The 16651-nt window shown below is 38.1% G+C and overlaps 1 protein-coding gene and 1 pseudogene across 1 annotated transcript; one reads left to right on the top strand and one right to left on the bottom strand.

The window, feature by feature from the left end:
- Positions 1–15169, bottom strand: part of LOC147618142 (U-box domain-containing protein 25-like) — a 43758-nt pseudogene extending 28589 nt beyond the window's left edge.
- LOC147618141 (E3 ubiquitin-protein ligase PUB22-like) lies at positions 14874–16341 on the top strand. Its single transcript, XM_086775093.1, has one exon. The coding sequence runs from the start codon at positions 15168–15170 to the stop codon at positions 16200–16202; it is 1035 nt and encodes a 344-aa protein (XP_086631219.1). The 5' UTR covers positions 14874–15167; the 3' UTR covers positions 16203–16341.
- Positions 16342–16651: the final 310 nt, after the last annotated feature.

Here is a 16651-nt window from a genome sequence, read left to right as displayed (position 1 = left end):
AGAGGCCATGGTGGTAAGAAAAGAGAAGAAGGAAAAAGAAAAGCTTGTTTTACAACATAAGAGTGGAGAGGAGAGAAAGTTCAGGGTTTTCAGTGCAGCAATGGAAAGCTTAAAAGAGGGTTAGAGTTTGAGAATAGGCTTCCTGAACCTAGGGTAGACTAAAGAGGGATAGAGTTTCTGCAGCAATGGAGAGGGAGGGAGCTTGAGAGAGAGAGAGAGAGAGGGAGATTGAGAGGGAGGGAGCTTGAGAAGGAGGGAGAGCTTGAGAGGGATGGAGTTTCTGCAGCAATGGAGAGCTTAGAAAAGGAAGAAAGAGGGAGAGGGAGCTTGACAAGGAGGAAGAGCTTGAGAAGTATGGAGTTTCTGCAATGGAGAGCTTGGAAGAGGAAGAAAGAGGTTCAAAATAAGCTTTCCAAACCTAGAGTATGTTGGGGGGAAGTTTGAGAGGGAAAATACACTTTTGGAAAAAATTTGAATTTTTTTTATTTTTAGGGTTTTTCATCTGTGTGATTCTAGGTGGGGGGACCTCTAAGTTTGGGCCCAAGAGGTAGGGGGACAAGAGTAGTAATTAGGCCCCATTAGCAAACCAAAGCCTAGGCCCCCTAGGGTCAAAGAAGTAAAAAATGTGCACCCAGCCCTCTTGCTATTGGTCCATTCCTAATCAAAAGTTAATCCAAGAGACCCTCTTTGGGTCCAAAAAATTCCTAATGCCGGCATCGTCGTTCTTCGAGAAATCAAAAAGTATTAGAAGACGACATACCTTCTGATCCCCTGAGGAGGTCTTTTCATCGCCTTGTTAGGGAGATTATGGATGATTTCAATGCGAGCCGGCTATCTCGCTGGCATCGTCGGGTCAGCAATAGTGAGGTTCCCACACAATGGACAACAGTAGCTTTGGAAGCTCTTTAAGAGGTTGCTGAAGCTTTTTTGGTGGACATATATGGTGACAGAGTGTATGTAGCAGTTTATGCCAAGAGAGTCACCATCACTGAGACAAAGATATGCGGCTAGTTCTACGCATGCGGAAGTGGAGGGAAGATTATGGTGATGAGCCATAGTTTAGGGTTTAGGATAATCGCATGTATATTTCACAATGTAATCTCATGTGATCATGATGTAAATGCATTACTTAATGAAAATATTTTTTTTGATCCTTTGCTAAGTGTTTACTTGATTATATCTGGCAATCATAATTGCTAAGTGTTTACTTGATTATATCTGGCAATCATAATTGTATTGTGATTTCAAATTCAAATTAATGATTAAATACTATTTGTTGATCGCATGAATACAACAAAACTGTAAAAATATATTTTTATTAATATAAAAATTGTTACATCATGACATAGAAGTAAGTACAAAAACCCTAAACTCTGTGCCTCTTAGTACTAGGCTTAGTAGAGTTAGCAGCAGGAGGTTAGCGAAGGAATTACAACAAAATTTTCTTTGAGCTCGAGCTGGATAGAATGAAGATCAATCTTCCCAGTAGTAGCAAGGCCTAGGCCAACTAGTGAATGAATCTTCCCTCCACGCTAAGCTTCGAACATATATAGGAGGTTGCAGCGCTTCACAAGCACTACCTTCTCTAAGCTTGATTTCATAGGCATGGACTTGAATGCAGCACCCTTTGTTAAAGCCTTGATCTTCATGAGAGAGACTTGTCCATTAGGGGAGCATACTTTGTGAAAGACAATGATGACTTGGAAGATTTTGCCAATGTACTCCTTCAAAGTTGCATCCTGGACTCTTCCTCTGCCACCCCTTGTTCCAGTAGCTCTTGATGCAAACTCATTGACATAGACAATTTCCTAAAGAAAATATTTGCATGCAAAAATACAATATAAATTTTTTTTCCAAAATACAATTGCATGAAAAAAATATTTTCAAATGAGATAAAATTGTCTATGGCGGGCCTTAGGGGCTTGGGGACCCCACACATGTGAGGTCTTCATCAACATCCCGGATAAGGTGCCAGTAGATCTCTTCCTCCCTCAAATCCAAGACCTCAAGGACATCCTGCATGAGCAAGTACTCAACACCATCTATAGTGATGGCACTCAATGATGCAAGTTTTGCATTTTCAGTAGGATGGGCTGCCTCCTGGTGGATAGTCGACAAGTCCAAAGACAAGCTACGTGCCTTCTCTTCTTGCTTGTCCAGGACTGTCTTCTCTGGCTCCTTCTCTTTATAGGTGAGAAGAGGCACCACTGGCTCCTCATTATTCTCCTCTTCAAAATCAGAGCATAATATATAAATAGCAAAGGCAATATCCCGCTTGATGTGAGATCGATTGGGTTTACCTCCTCAAAAGTGAGGGGCAGAGAGGTAGATCGGAAATGGGAGAGGGGGGGGACATGTGTAAATTTTCTTTGCACAACATTTCTATGGTTACCACCACTCTTCATATGGAGAAGAGGAACTCTAGGGGTATCCACCCGAGCAGTGGAGTCAAGGATAAAAAATGTGATATCATCACATCCCGCGTAAAAAAATGCAAGCACTAAGCTATCGGGCTCTAGAGTCCTAAATATATTATCTAGCTCAACACTATGACAAAACCTAGGATAAATCTGGTCCCACATCTGACTGTTAACGGGTTTCACTCATCCACTGTGTGCGAACACATCATGATGATGAGAAGCCATGGTGAAGGCGTAAAGGGAGCAACAAGCAAGGTGGATAGAAAGTGAGAGATAGAGAATGCAATAGAAGTGAATGAAAATAATCCTTACTTATACTTATAAATATAAAAATATATATTATTTCATTAAAACTTTAATAAAGTAATATATATTTTATTAAAATATTAATGGAGTAATATTTATTTCATTAAATCCAAGAGCTCCAACACATCCTACATGAGGAGGTACTCCACCCCTTCAGTGGTGGTGATGGCACTCAATGACGCTAGTGGTGGGTCATGACTTGGGGTTTCGCGAGGCTGGATGGATGCAATTTATACTTATGTTTATTATTATACCTAAAATATTTATAAACTTATACGTATTTTAACACCTTATGTTTATACTTTAGTAAATAAAGGACACTTTAATAAAATATAATAAATAATAAATCATACTTCTATTTCTTGTTATATATTATTATTATTATTATTATTATTATTATTATATCATTTACAAAGTTACTTATATTATTATTTACACTTAAATATATACTTAAAGTTATATTTATTTTTATATATCCATAGACTTAAAATTAATGACACTTCATTAAACTATAAGAAATCACAAATCATATTTATATTTCTAGGATAATTAATTATATTATTATTTACACTTAAATATATATTTATACTTATATTTATAATTGTACTTACTTATACTTATCTTTATTTTCTTACATATTAATAGGTTCAAAACACAATAGAATTAAAAAAACCACTATAATTTATGAAAATGAAATAAAAGTAAATTTACAACACTTTTAGAGAAACAGTTTTTATGACACTTCATTAAACTATAAGAAATCATAAATCATATTTATATTTCTAGGATAATTAATTATATTATTATTTACACTTAAATATATATTTATACTTATATTTACAATTGTACTTACTTCTACTTATCTTTATTTTCTTACATATTAATAGGTTCAAAACACAATAGAATTAAAAAAACCACTACAATTTATGAAAATGAAATAAAAGTAAATTTACAACACTTTTAGAGAAACAGTTTTTAATATTTACTTGGAAGAAATATAATTACATGGACTCTACAATTTCAAGGATGTGTGGAGCAACACACTACTTGCATGTTTTACAATGTTCACTTTGACTCCCAACCTTCCTACCATCCAACTTGAAATAAAAAATTACAAGGGGGATCATTGAACATGAGTTGGATTTCTTGCCTTAGAAATCCAAGGGGCCAATGACTTTCTACATTAACGCTAAAAGGGTCATGACCCTCCTAAAGAATATTCACATCAATGAGTGCTGAATGCATGTCATCTCGCATGTCTTAGTCCAAGCTGAGCCACTCCCCTCGTAGAAGTGGTCACCTCCTATACTTGAAGCGAATGCACAAAGTTTGTCTTGGAATGAAGTACCTGTCACATAAAAACATAAAAACATAAAAACAACAATCAACAATCAACAACAAACATAAAAACATAAAAACAACAATCAACAATCAACAACAAACATAACAACATAAAAACAACAACAACAATCAACGATCGATGTCTTGCAACAATGAAGTACTTATGAATAAAAACTATAAACAATCACATTGTTTTTTGGGGTCTGTTACATCTTTGAGCTTGACCTTGAAACTCCCACGAGTACTTGGTCTCATTAAAATCCAATTTAACTTATTGTATTAATCAGGGATGAAATTACCTTCATCATCTCTCCTATTAAACACCTCCACTGTGTGAATATTACTGATATTCATCCTCCTTGAGGATATCTACAATAAAAAACAAAGCACCAAATTAATAAAGTTAAATTGCATGATTAATAAATATCTATGTTAAGATTGTAAGAAACAAATAAACATTATAACAATAAGAAATAAATAGCAACCTATTGTTTTGATACACACAACCTTGTTGCTTATAAGCTATGAAAATGAACATAAACACATCAAGACAAAACATAAACAAACTCTAAACCTATGATCATTACTCACAAGTATTTTATGCCACTTAAAATCAAGATAATTATTTGTGGTGTAGAGAAGATTATAAACAACAAATAAATATTAAAACAACACAAAATAAACAGCAACTTACTGCTTTGATTTGCACAATCTTGTTGCTCACAACCTTGCTCCTATGAAAATAAACAACACATCAAGACAAAACATTTAAACAAACCTATCTTATATCAAGACAAAACATAAACAAACCCTAAGCACATGATCATTACTCATAAGAATTTGATGCCACTTCAAATCAAGATAGCTTTTTATGGCGCAAAGAAGAGAAAGTTCATGTAATAAAACGTACATAACTTATAGAGGTTTTGTCCAAATGAGATGAAATTTTATGAGGAGAGAGCTATGGTGGAGAACAACATACCTGTAAAATTTCGTGAAGAAAGAACTAGAGTTATAGAAGATATGGTAAAATGAAATTCTAAAAAAAAGGGGGGAAATGAAAAGGTAGTGAAATGCAAAAAAGGAGGGAAAGTAAAAAGTTAAACATAAAAAAAGGAAAAAAATGAAATTCGATTTTCAAACTTCCATGTATAGCTGACATGAAAGATATGGAATTTGACATGAAATCTGACATTTCTCTATTTTTTTAAGATATGGGCTCTATTATTTTATTGTCTTAAGAGATTTGGGCAAAGATATGACAAAAAATATCCATGTAACATGGATCTAGAATCCCAGCTCTCTCATTGGTCAAGCCAATATTTTTTTATTCACTCCTAAGGGGCAAAATGGAGAGTCCATATTTTTCCTAATGATAATACCATTGAGATACCATCGAACAACTGCTTCTTTTTATCGACTTTTGAGTGCAATTTACTTAGTCAAAGCACTGATTGTTGGCCTTTCAATGCATCCATCATGCTCATGTCCATATTTTTTGGGAAGGATCAACCAGTAAAAACCCTACTTTAGCATGCAAGCACTTGTACTTTGTGTACATGAGAGTCATGGGATTGAGCCAAAATGAGAATATGTTTATTAACCAACTAATTTTGACAGAAAGGGAGGTAATCGAATGTCTACACATAGAACGAACCTACCCTGAATTGATTTTACCTATATTTACACACACACACACACACACACACACACACACACACACACACACACACACACATATATTTATGCTTGGCTGAAAATTTAACTCACAAACACTAGATACTAATCGCACGTTAATGTAGTGGTAAGGAAGAATTTTATATATTTTTTGTAAAATGACTATGTATATATATCATAAGCTCAATAAATGTAAGAAGGGTTGACATGATCTAAGGTTTAGGATACACAAATACCTACAACATTTTGTTCCAATCATGGGTATTTAATCTCATCAATGCACTATCGGTAGTGACTGTGGAGGACTGCAAATTGTGCAAGCCTGATGAATGGAAAGATCTTATAGCTCATCGTCGATGATCCTATGCTTTTGTGTCACATGCACATTTGTAAATCAGGCTCAAAGGAGGTAATATTCAAGTTGAATGCAAACAGTATGTTATTGTTTAAGAATCTCTTATATACATAACATAATTTCTTAGTACGTCAAACCTAGCTATGCCATGATTGTGGACACAATAAGAGGATGATCGGCTCATTGGGGAATAGCCTCATGGATGAGGGCTTCACAGAACAATGGATATGTCATTATGAAAGATTAATAAATTTCACATCCTCAACTCAAGCGCTATGCTAAAATGGATCAAGAGGTATAACCTATAAAAGAGGGAAAGAGACCAAGATCGTTGAATTTTAGAAAGAGTCAAACAACTATATCATTGCCATACCCAGATTCACTCGCTCAACTTCTAGAATTTCCTTCTAGTAGATGGCATCATCAAACCATACAACAAGTAAAACAGAGTGGCGAGGTTATAAGCAACAAGGAAGAAAAGCTTTCATATGGTTGTGATTACCATGTGAGTTTTTATATGTACACAAGAAACCATAATACATAGTCTTGTATAAGTTTTTGTTCTTAATACAATTTCATGATCTTCTTTTGCTTGCAGTTTCGTAAATTTGGTGCACTTTGGTCACGCATTCAAGTGGAGAGAATAGATAAGAAGAGAAAAATATTTGATTACGGTGTCAAAGCAGATTTCATGCAAGAAAGCCGTTCAAGTGCAAGTGATCTAAGTAGTGAATTTGGCATGCTGTGGAACGATACAAGACATTATTAAGGTTGGGTTCAAAAAGTTTTCTATGTTCATTTTTTATGTGAAGTGGTTCAAGGTAGTGACTCAAGGACCAAAAGCAACCATGCGCAGAGATAAGAGTGGATTTGTTCAAGTAGACTCCACAAACATATATGGACAAACAAAGGAACACAATTGTGCTACCAGAGCATTGTGAGCAGGTCATCTTCAAGGTGGACCTAAGAGATCATATGTGGTTGTTTGTAATCAAAATTGATCCATGCAGTAAAGAAATATTTGAAGATATGGAAATATCAGATGAAGTAGAGGTTGAGGAGCCCACTCAAGAAGCACAAGAAATAGATATTGATCCAATTAAACAGCTAGAAGAAGGACCAAATAAAGGTATAGTAATTCAACAATTACTAGCACATGAACTAGAAGCAAACACAACAACTAATCCAAAATTTGAAGAAGAAATAGAAGAATAACTTTCAACACAACCACCTATAATGCATGAAATAAAAGAGGATGATAGGAGGCTACACCCATTGACGAAGATGCAAATGGAGAGGTATTTCTAGAAATAGATGTACATTCGGAGCCATGGATCTAGTTGAGGATGAGAGAGTCGATGATGAGATATAACATATTATTTCACTTTTATTTACCAAGCAATACTTGGTTTTTGTCAATGTTTTCTTTTTTTCCACACTTGATTTTTCTATAGAAGTCACACAAAAAAAGGAAGAAAATCGACGCTCTTTTTGACACTTATACCGACACTTATTTCGATGCACTTTTCGACGCTTATTTTGACGTTCATTTTTTCCTGTTATTTCGACGGTCATTCTGACGTTTATATAGACGAGTATTTTAATGGTGAGCCACCGTCGAAACTAGGCATTGGAAACGGGTCATCCTATAGTAGTGGTGATTTTCACTCCAAATAATGTGGGCATTTTTTAATAGCAAAGGTGCAAGTGACAAAGGTCAATACCCCCTCCTAGGAAATGCTTCTGACACTCCCTTGTTCTTTTCCTTGGATTTTTTCCACCTTTGTCTTACACATGCCCCACTAGGATTCTTCTCATTAAATTCCCTTAACTCCTAATGATTTGTGTAATTAAGTAATTAAGGATTGATGAAAATTAATCCTTCCACGAGTTTTTCCTCTTTGTGATATAATTTTTAAACTCTAATTAATCTTAATTGATTGATAAGCACATGCAAATGAACATATTAACAAATTCCTCATGGAACTATAACAATTCAAGTACTCATTTGAAAATAAGCTCATAAAAAACATAGGATTAATTTAGTACTTAATTTTGCAACACAAAAATGAGCTTAAAGAAGCTCAAATCCAGGTTTTTTATTGATCTTTGAGTTAAGATAATGTGTGGATGTGCATAAACACTTCAAATCGCTTATGATTCATCAAAAAATTATCCATGTACTCAAAGATACACGTTTTAGCTCATTTTTTGGGGATTTCTTACTCACTTTTAGTTCACTAATCACTCTCTTAATGGAAAAACCAGTCCATTAAGGAAAATTAGTGAATATCAAGCGGTTTTTTAATTTATTTGTTTTTTGGATTAGGGTACCTAAACCTATTGCTAACATTGTAATGCAAATAAAAGCAACAAAACCACTCAAAAATGTAAAAATTAAGGCATTATATGCCTATGCTTATGCACAAAAGAGAATACTAATTTACTTCCTAATGCAAAAGTTGATAAACAATATGAAACCTAACCTTATCAACATGTATGTGAATGCTAAAGAGTCACTCATATCAATCGAATCGCAACAAAAACCACAAATTGATCAAAATATAAGCAAAACAACCTTTTTTTATGAACGACAAATAGTCTCCCAAAACTAATTAAGAGAAAGAACACAAAGCTAGGGGCTAATCCGCGGCAACGTTGCCATGTTAAGGCTCATCCATGTTCTTGGGCCTTACCTTATTTGTCGTTAAGGGACTTGCCACCATTCGGGAATCATAAGGTCGCTACTTCCATTTTGGGGGGGTTCACTGTATGTAAACTCTTTGGATCACGTGCGTTCAAGGCCTACTTTTAAAATCCCTTATCTGCGATTTTTTTAATGAATAAATCACACCCTTTTTCTATTCAACCTGTGAATACCCCTTTAAACGGTACTCTTCTGTATGTAAAAAATATGTAAAAAGGGGATTTCAAAAATCCCTTCTGTTAAACCCACGTGCTACACTTACATATTTATGAGTGACCCCCCTAAGACTTCCGTTGAGGGGAAACTTGGTTCCCTCTCCTTTCCTTGTCGTCCACAAGGGTAGTCTTGAGGTAATCACTCTCCCTCACCTCTCACGCTCACTAATTAGATAATTGTAAGCTTACTAATTAGCTAATCACAAGAGGCTCTTCAACACGAGTAGTAGAGGAAAATGGGGAGAGTGCTTAATTATGATAGACATTTGATATATAATTTGGCCTTATACAATATGAAAACACCCTTCTCATAATACATTCTTCATTCTTTATCCTCCTTCGGGAAGCTCTTGCCTCTAGCAAACATGTCACTTATGTCCATAGACAGGCATGCCATCGGATTGGGCCATCAAACTTTGTGTAGCATAATGTATGTTTGTTGTTGTCGAGTGGTGTCCGAAACTATGTTAACCAAGGTGGTTAAACATCGTGAGATGTCAAAGTAGTAGAGAGGTTTTAATGTATGATAAGCTTGATGAGTACTCATCAATAGAATTGCATCTTGGAGGAGATCTTAAAACTTTGAAGTGCTAGATATGTTGATGTTCTCTGGAGAGGTGAGAAACTATAAGCATTGTTAAAGGGAAACTCGAATTCAAGCACTTCCAAAACTTTATTACCTTGCAATTTGTTGAAGATCTTGATGGAAAGCCTTTGGAGTGCTTCCTTGCATCATTGCTAAACCTTAGGAGTTGCATATGTAATTTAATGGTGAGAATTGGCAAACAAGGCAAGGGAAATCTATTCCATGGCTGAAAGGTAATGAAGCTCTATTTCTCCCTACTACCCTAGCCTCCAAAAAAATTATGCCTAGTCTTAGAGAGTTACAATCATGAAGATCCCTAAGCTGATGGTTCTCATGATGAACATTAGCGTTGTTATTTGATCAATAGGACCAAACTGCCTTGAGATAGCTATTCAATCCACTCCTGTGAAGAGAGATCTTTGGTGGGACATATCATTGAATGCTCATGTCATATACAAGCAAATGCTTCCCTACATTTTTTGGCTATTTACAACATGAATGGCAATAACATCAACACCTCCTAATGGAATGTTGACCATCAAAACCTCTTGAATAGCAAATTGGATCTTGCTATGAAAGAGGTAGCGCAATCATGCTGTTTTAAGAAAAAAAAACAACCAATCAAAGGAGTGATGCGCATTGCCAATTGCCCTTTTGAAGATATAGACATCGTTTTCACCCGATTTCACCTTCCCAACCCTTCCACACTTGTAAAGCAAGCCTTCTTTTCTTAGCTAAGCTTAGCAAAGCATAGTGAAATCCTGAAACACTGCAAATTGGATTTGATGCCAATTTTGCCCGTTTCATTCTTCTCAACCCACCTAGCAAGAAAGCCAAGCTTAGCTTACAAAACCCTAAGATGCCATAGGAAGATTATAGAGCCCAGAGGGCGGTGAACACTTCACACCATTTTCCATCATTTAAAAAAAATTCTTGAAGAATACGTTTTCACATGTGATGGCCACATTGGAAAAAAAAAAAGGAATAGTCCAAACCCAAATCTCCATCTCCAAGTGCCTGTTTGGTGACCAAATTTGCTCTAACTTGACAGAAATCCCTCCTATTTGATGTCGGGTTGATTTAAGATCACCATAGCCATGGTTCCTAGCATCCTCTTGAAACATTTTCCATGCTTGCACCAAGATTCTCAAGAAAATGTTACAAAAGATCAAGAAAACCATGAAAATTAAGAAACATACCGATTTTTTTTTGAAATTTTTGCAAGAAGTGAAAGAAAGAAGGAAGAAATGGATCAAAGGCTTGGCTTTGATACCGATGCAAGAAAGGTTAGCACTCAATGAGGATGGAGTCCACACATCCTAGCATTCATTGCATGGAATGCACACAAGAGTGGATTACCACCATGAACCTTGGAGCAGTTAGCTTCAAGAGAGATTGTATATTCCAAAAGTTGGTACATGAGCATGTCTCTGGGCTTATATATATTGAAGATTTTCTTTAATTTAGCAGAGCTACTAGATGTCTTGAGATGTCAAAGTAGCGGAGAGGTTTTAATGATTGATAAATTTGGTGAGAGTAATCGGTAGAACGGCATCTCAGAGGGGATCTTAAAATTTTGAAAAACGGCATCTCCGAGGGAGGGGATCTTAAAATTTTGAAGTGCAAAGTAGATATGTTGATGTTTTCTTGAGAGGTAGGAAAACCATAGTTGTTTTCTTGCAAACTTTTAAGTGCAAAGTAGATATGTTGATGTTTTCTTGCAAACTTTGAAGTGCATAGTAGATATGTTGATGTTTTCCTGAGAGGTGAGAAACTGTAAGCATTGTTAGAGGGCAACTGGAATTCAAGCACCTCTTTAAGCCTACAAGGATGAGGCATCATAATAGGAAAAGGGATCATTTTTTCCTTGGGAAACTCTTGCCTCTTGCAAACTCGTCACTTATGGCCATCACAGAGACAGGCACACCATCGGATTGGGAGGTCAAACTTTGTGTAGATGAGCATAATGCATGTTTGTCGTTGCCGACGAGTGGTGTCCGAAACCATGTTAACCAACGTGGTAAGACATCGTGAGACATCAAAGTAGCATAGAGGTTTTAATGAGTGATAAGCTTGGTGAGTACTCGGTATAATCGCATCTTGGAGGGGATCTTAAAACTTTGAAGTGCAAAGTAGATATGTTGATGTTTTCTTGAGAGGTGAGAAACTGTAAGCATTGTTAGAGGGAAACTCGAATTCAAGCACCTCCAAAACTTTATTACCTTACAATTTGTTGAAGATCTTGATGGAAAGCCTTTGGAGCCCTTCCTTGCGTCATTGCTAAACCTTAGGAGTTGCATATGTAATTTAATGGTGACCATTGGCAAAGAAGGCAAGGGAAATCTGAGGACGATACAGAGGCTACACCCATTGATGAAGATGCAGATGAGGAGGTATTTCTGGAAATAGATGTACATTTGGAGCCATGGATCTAGTTGACGATGAGAGGGTCGATGATGAGCTATAACATCTTACTTAATTTTTGTTTACCAAGAAATACTTGGTTTTTGTCAATGTTTCTTTTTTTGCACACTTGATTTTTTTAAGAAGTCACACAAAAAAAAGCAAAAAAAAAAATTTGACACTTATACCGACACTTATTTTGACCTTCATTTTCGCATGTGATTTCGACGATCATTTTGACGTTTATATCGACGACAACGGGTATTTCGACGATGTAGCCCACCATTGAAACTAGGCATCGAAAATGGGTCATCCTATAGTAGTGGTGATTTTCACTCCAAATAATGTGGGGGGGCGTATTTTTTAATAGCAAAGGTGCAAAGTGACAAAGGTCAACAACTCCTGCTAGGAAATGCTTAAATGACACTCCCTTCTTCTTGTCCTTGGATTTTGTCCTCCTTTGTCTTATACATGCCCCATTGGATTCTTCTCAATGAATTCCCTTAACTCCTACTGAGTTGTGTAATCAAGCAATTAAGGATTAAGAAAAATTAATCTTTCCACTAAAGTTTCCTCTTTGTGATGCAATTTTTGAATTCTAATTAATCTTAGTTGATTAATAAATGCATGCAAATGAACATATTAACGAATTCTTCATGGAATTAATAACAATTCAAGTACTCATTTGTAAATACGTTAATGAAAAACTAGTACTTAATTTTACAAGACAAAAATGAGCTTAATGAAGCTCAAATCCATATTTTTGATTGATCTTTGAGTTAAGATAATGTGTGGATGTGTAGAAACACTCCAAATCGCTTATGGTTCATCAAAAAATTATCCTTGTACTTAAAGATAGACGTTTTAGCTCATTTTTGGGGGGATTACTCACTTTTAGTTCACTAATCACTCTCTTAATGAAAAAACTAGTCCATTAAGGGAAAGTAGTGAATATCAAGTGGTTTTTTTTGTGTTTTTTTTGGATTAGGGTACCTAAACCTATTGCGAACACTATGCAAATAAAAGCAACACCAGTAGTAGAGGAAAATGGGGAGAGTGCTTAATTACGATAGAAATTTGATATATATACAAGGCAATAGTGTTCACACTCACTCAAAGTGTGTCTACTCAAGATTCCCAATGCAATATGCAATGCTTGGCTCATAATCTCGGGGGGGTCACTATATGTAAAATATCCCTATCGCGTGCGTTCAAGGCCTATATTTTAAATCCCTTATTTGTGAATTTTTTAATCTATATAATATCCCCTTTTCTTTATGAATCTCTAAATTTTTTTGAAAATTTTTTAAATCATACCCTTATGTAAATATATTTCTGTAAGTTTCATAAATTAAAATTATGCTTCTGTTGAACGTACGTGATATTCACATTTTTTTGTGAGTGACCCCCCCGAGCTCATAATTTGGCCTTATACAATATGCAAATACACTTCTCATAATACATTCTTCATTATTTATCCTTGGGAAGCTCTTGCCTCTTGCGAACATGGCACTTATGTCCATAGACATGCACACCATATCAGATTGAGCGGTCAAACTCTGTGTAGATGAGCATAATGCCTGTTTGTTGTTGTTAAAGGCACCAAGATTCTCAAGAAAATGTTATGAAAGATCAAGAAAACCAGGAAAATTAAGAAACATACCCATTTTTTTTTTAAAGTTTTGCACGAAGTGTAAGAAAGAAGGAAGAAGAACATGGATCAAAGGCTTGGCTTTGATACCGATGCAAGAAAGGTTAGCATTCAATGAGGATGGAGTCCACACATCCTGGCTTTCATTGCATGGAATGCACACAAGAGTGGATTACCACCATGAACCTTGGAGCAGTTAGCTTTAAGAGAGCTGTATATTCCAAAAGTTGGTACATGAGCATGCACGTGGGCTTATATATATTGAAGATTCTCTTTAATTTAGCAGAGCTACTAGATGTTGTGAGATGTCAAAGTAGCAGAGAGGTTCTAATGATTGGTAAATTTGGCGAGAGTAATCGGTAGAACGGCATCTCGGAGGGGATCTTAAAATTTTGAAGTGCAAAGTAGATATGTTGATGTTTTCTTGAGAGGTAGGAAAACCGTAGTTGTTTTCTTGCAAACTTTGAAGTACAAAGTAGATATGTTGATGCTTTCTTGCAAACTTTGAAGTGCATAGTAGATATGTTGATGTTTTCTTGAGAGGGGAGAAACCGTAAGCATTGTTAGAGGGCAACTAGAATTCAAGCACCTCTTTAAGCCTACAAGGATGAGGCATCATAATAGGAAAAGCGATCATTTTTTCCTACAATATAACGCATACTTTTTTGTCGCCATTTACCACCATTGAAAAAAAAAACTGATAGACAAATGTGCATGTTACCTCAAGCATAGACTTGAGAAACAAAGACCATTGACAACTTCGGGTTAGGTATAGGGCATCCATAGCCAATAATTAAGGGCTCCCCCACCTACCCACCCGCCGAAATAAAGTCTTTGTATGTAAGCTAGCATTACTAAATTATGCAAAATAAAGTCGATGAAATTTTAAATAGAGATATAAAGGTTTTTCAAATTGATAAAGGGAAACTCAGAGAGGTGCATTTTTAAATTGATAAAGAGAAATTGAGGTAGGTTTTTGGTGGTCGACGAAACGGACAGGTTTGTATTTAATAAAGTAAGTGAAGGGGTTGAAAAACAGTGATAGAAGCAAATAGTAGCCCGCATGCGGATAACACGGGTCAAGGGTTGACGTCTTTGTGGTCTTTGTTTTGACTTAGCCCTCTCCCCAAAGTGTACATAACAATCTGTGGCAATTGCGATCTTCGCTCTCCTGTTTGCTTCACAGCAGATAAGCAATCTCTCTCTCTCTCTCTCTCTCGCGCGCGCGCGAGCGCGCGCGCACACACACACACAAAATCCTATTCCCGTACTGAACTGCCCCTCCAGCCAGAGCAGCTTTTCACATGTCCAAGACTAGTATGCTTGAGGTGCAGGTGTCCGTGCCATCCTATTTCGTCTGCCCCATTTCTCTCGAGCTTATGCGAGACCCCGTCACGTTGAGCTCCGGCCAAACCTTCGACCGCTGCAGCATCGAGAAGTGGCTGGACGACGGACACAGCACTTGCCCGGTAACGCGCCAGCCGATTGACGCGGAGGAGGTGTCGCATGATCCAGAGCTGGTGTTTGCAGAATAAGAGCCTAGGCATAGAGAGGGTATTGACCCCCCGGAAGCCCCCCTCTCTGAGGGAGATCCCGCACCTCATCGACCAGATCGGGCAACGTAATGGAGATTCCCTGGATGCGCTGCAGAAATTGAGCAGGCTAGCTCTAGATCGGCCCAGGGCTCGCAAGCACATGGTGCAAGCGGGGGCGTTGCCTCAGTTGGGGAAGTTTCTGTCCAGGTCGACCCAGCTGTCGCACGGCTCTGCTAATAATATGTCTCACATGACTGGGTGCCCAACTCCGAGGACAGTTCTGGGCATGGCTGATGAGACGCTGAGGCTATTGGATCTCTTGACTGAAGCTGCGGGACATGGTGGAACAGCGGAGCCGCCCACCGAAGAGCTCGTCTTGTGCCTGGCCAACGTAGTAGTCCGAGGGAGAGCCGATGCAATTAGGCAAAATGCAGCACTTGTTCTAACCAGGATGGCGCTGTCGGATGGCTTGAAGAGAAAAGTGGGAGCAGTGCAGGGCTTCATGGGCGGGGCTGTGGGGCTGATCAAGGAAGCGGGATCTTCTCCAAGGGCTTCCAAAGCGGGGCTCGCCCTGCTGCTGGAGGTTTGCTCGGCTAGCAGTACGAACCGTGTGTTGGCTACTGAAGCTGGCGCAGCAGAAGCGCTAGCGGAAGTGCTGGCCGGGCGGCCGGACAAGCCCACCATAGAACTGGCCATGAAGGCTCTGGAGGCGCTCTGCCACTGTGCCGAAGGAAGGGCCGCCACATGCAGCCATATGGGCGTGGTTGTGAAGCACATGAGCTCCGTTTCAGAGAGCGCCACCCAGCACGCGGTACACATCGTGTGGCTGGTGCTGAAGTGGGCCCCAGACGACACCAAGGTGAAGATCACGGCGTTGGAGCAAGGCGCGTTGGTGAAGGCCATTGCCGTGGCGCACAGCGCCGCCTCCAATGAAACACGGTTCGCTGCTCGCAAGATCGCCGCCGCCTTAAGCCAGAGCTTGCCCAGCCTCCCGCGGCTAGCGTAGTCCTCATGATCAGCTGCTGCAGGCCTAGTTTACACCCCCCTCCCCTCACGACAATTTCGCAGCTCGAAGAGCCAAGGCTAATTCAATGTAAAGTTTACACTCGGGGTGTAGAGCCAAGGCTAATTCAATGTAAAGTTTACACTCGGGAAGTAATGCTCGTGTCCACTATACGAGTGTGAACGCCCATCACGAAGTGATGCAAATGAACGGGTGATTATACTTGTTATAAATGTAACCAACATCAATCGATATAATCAGAATGGTTTCATCATCTGCAGGAGCACGTGCCTCCCTCTCCTTGTCCCTCTAGTGTATGTGGCTGTAGCCTCATTTCTACATGGTAACATCGCCTCTTTCCTGGAGTGCTTGTGGTGCCTGGCTTGCGTGCTTCCGTCTCTAGATAATCAGCCACCCAATGCAGTATCTGTAGTTGCACCAATTTCCTTCTT

The sequence above is a fragment of the Cibotium barometz genome, chromosome 35 (assembly GCF_041138505.1).
Source record: "Cibotium barometz isolate CiBa-2024 chromosome 35, ASM4113850v1, whole genome shotgun sequence".
Classification (NCBI taxonomy): domain Eukaryota; kingdom Viridiplantae; phylum Streptophyta; class Polypodiopsida; order Cyatheales; family Cibotiaceae; genus Cibotium; species Cibotium barometz.
Note: the sequence above shows the minus strand (reverse complement) of the source record. Positions and strands in the feature narration are given on the sequence as shown.

Excerpts from the sequence above, each read along its gene's own strand:
- LOC147618141 (XM_086775093.1), top strand. The coding sequence starts at position 15,168 with ATGATCCAGAGCTGGTGTTTGCAGAATAAGAGCCTAGGCATAGAGAGG.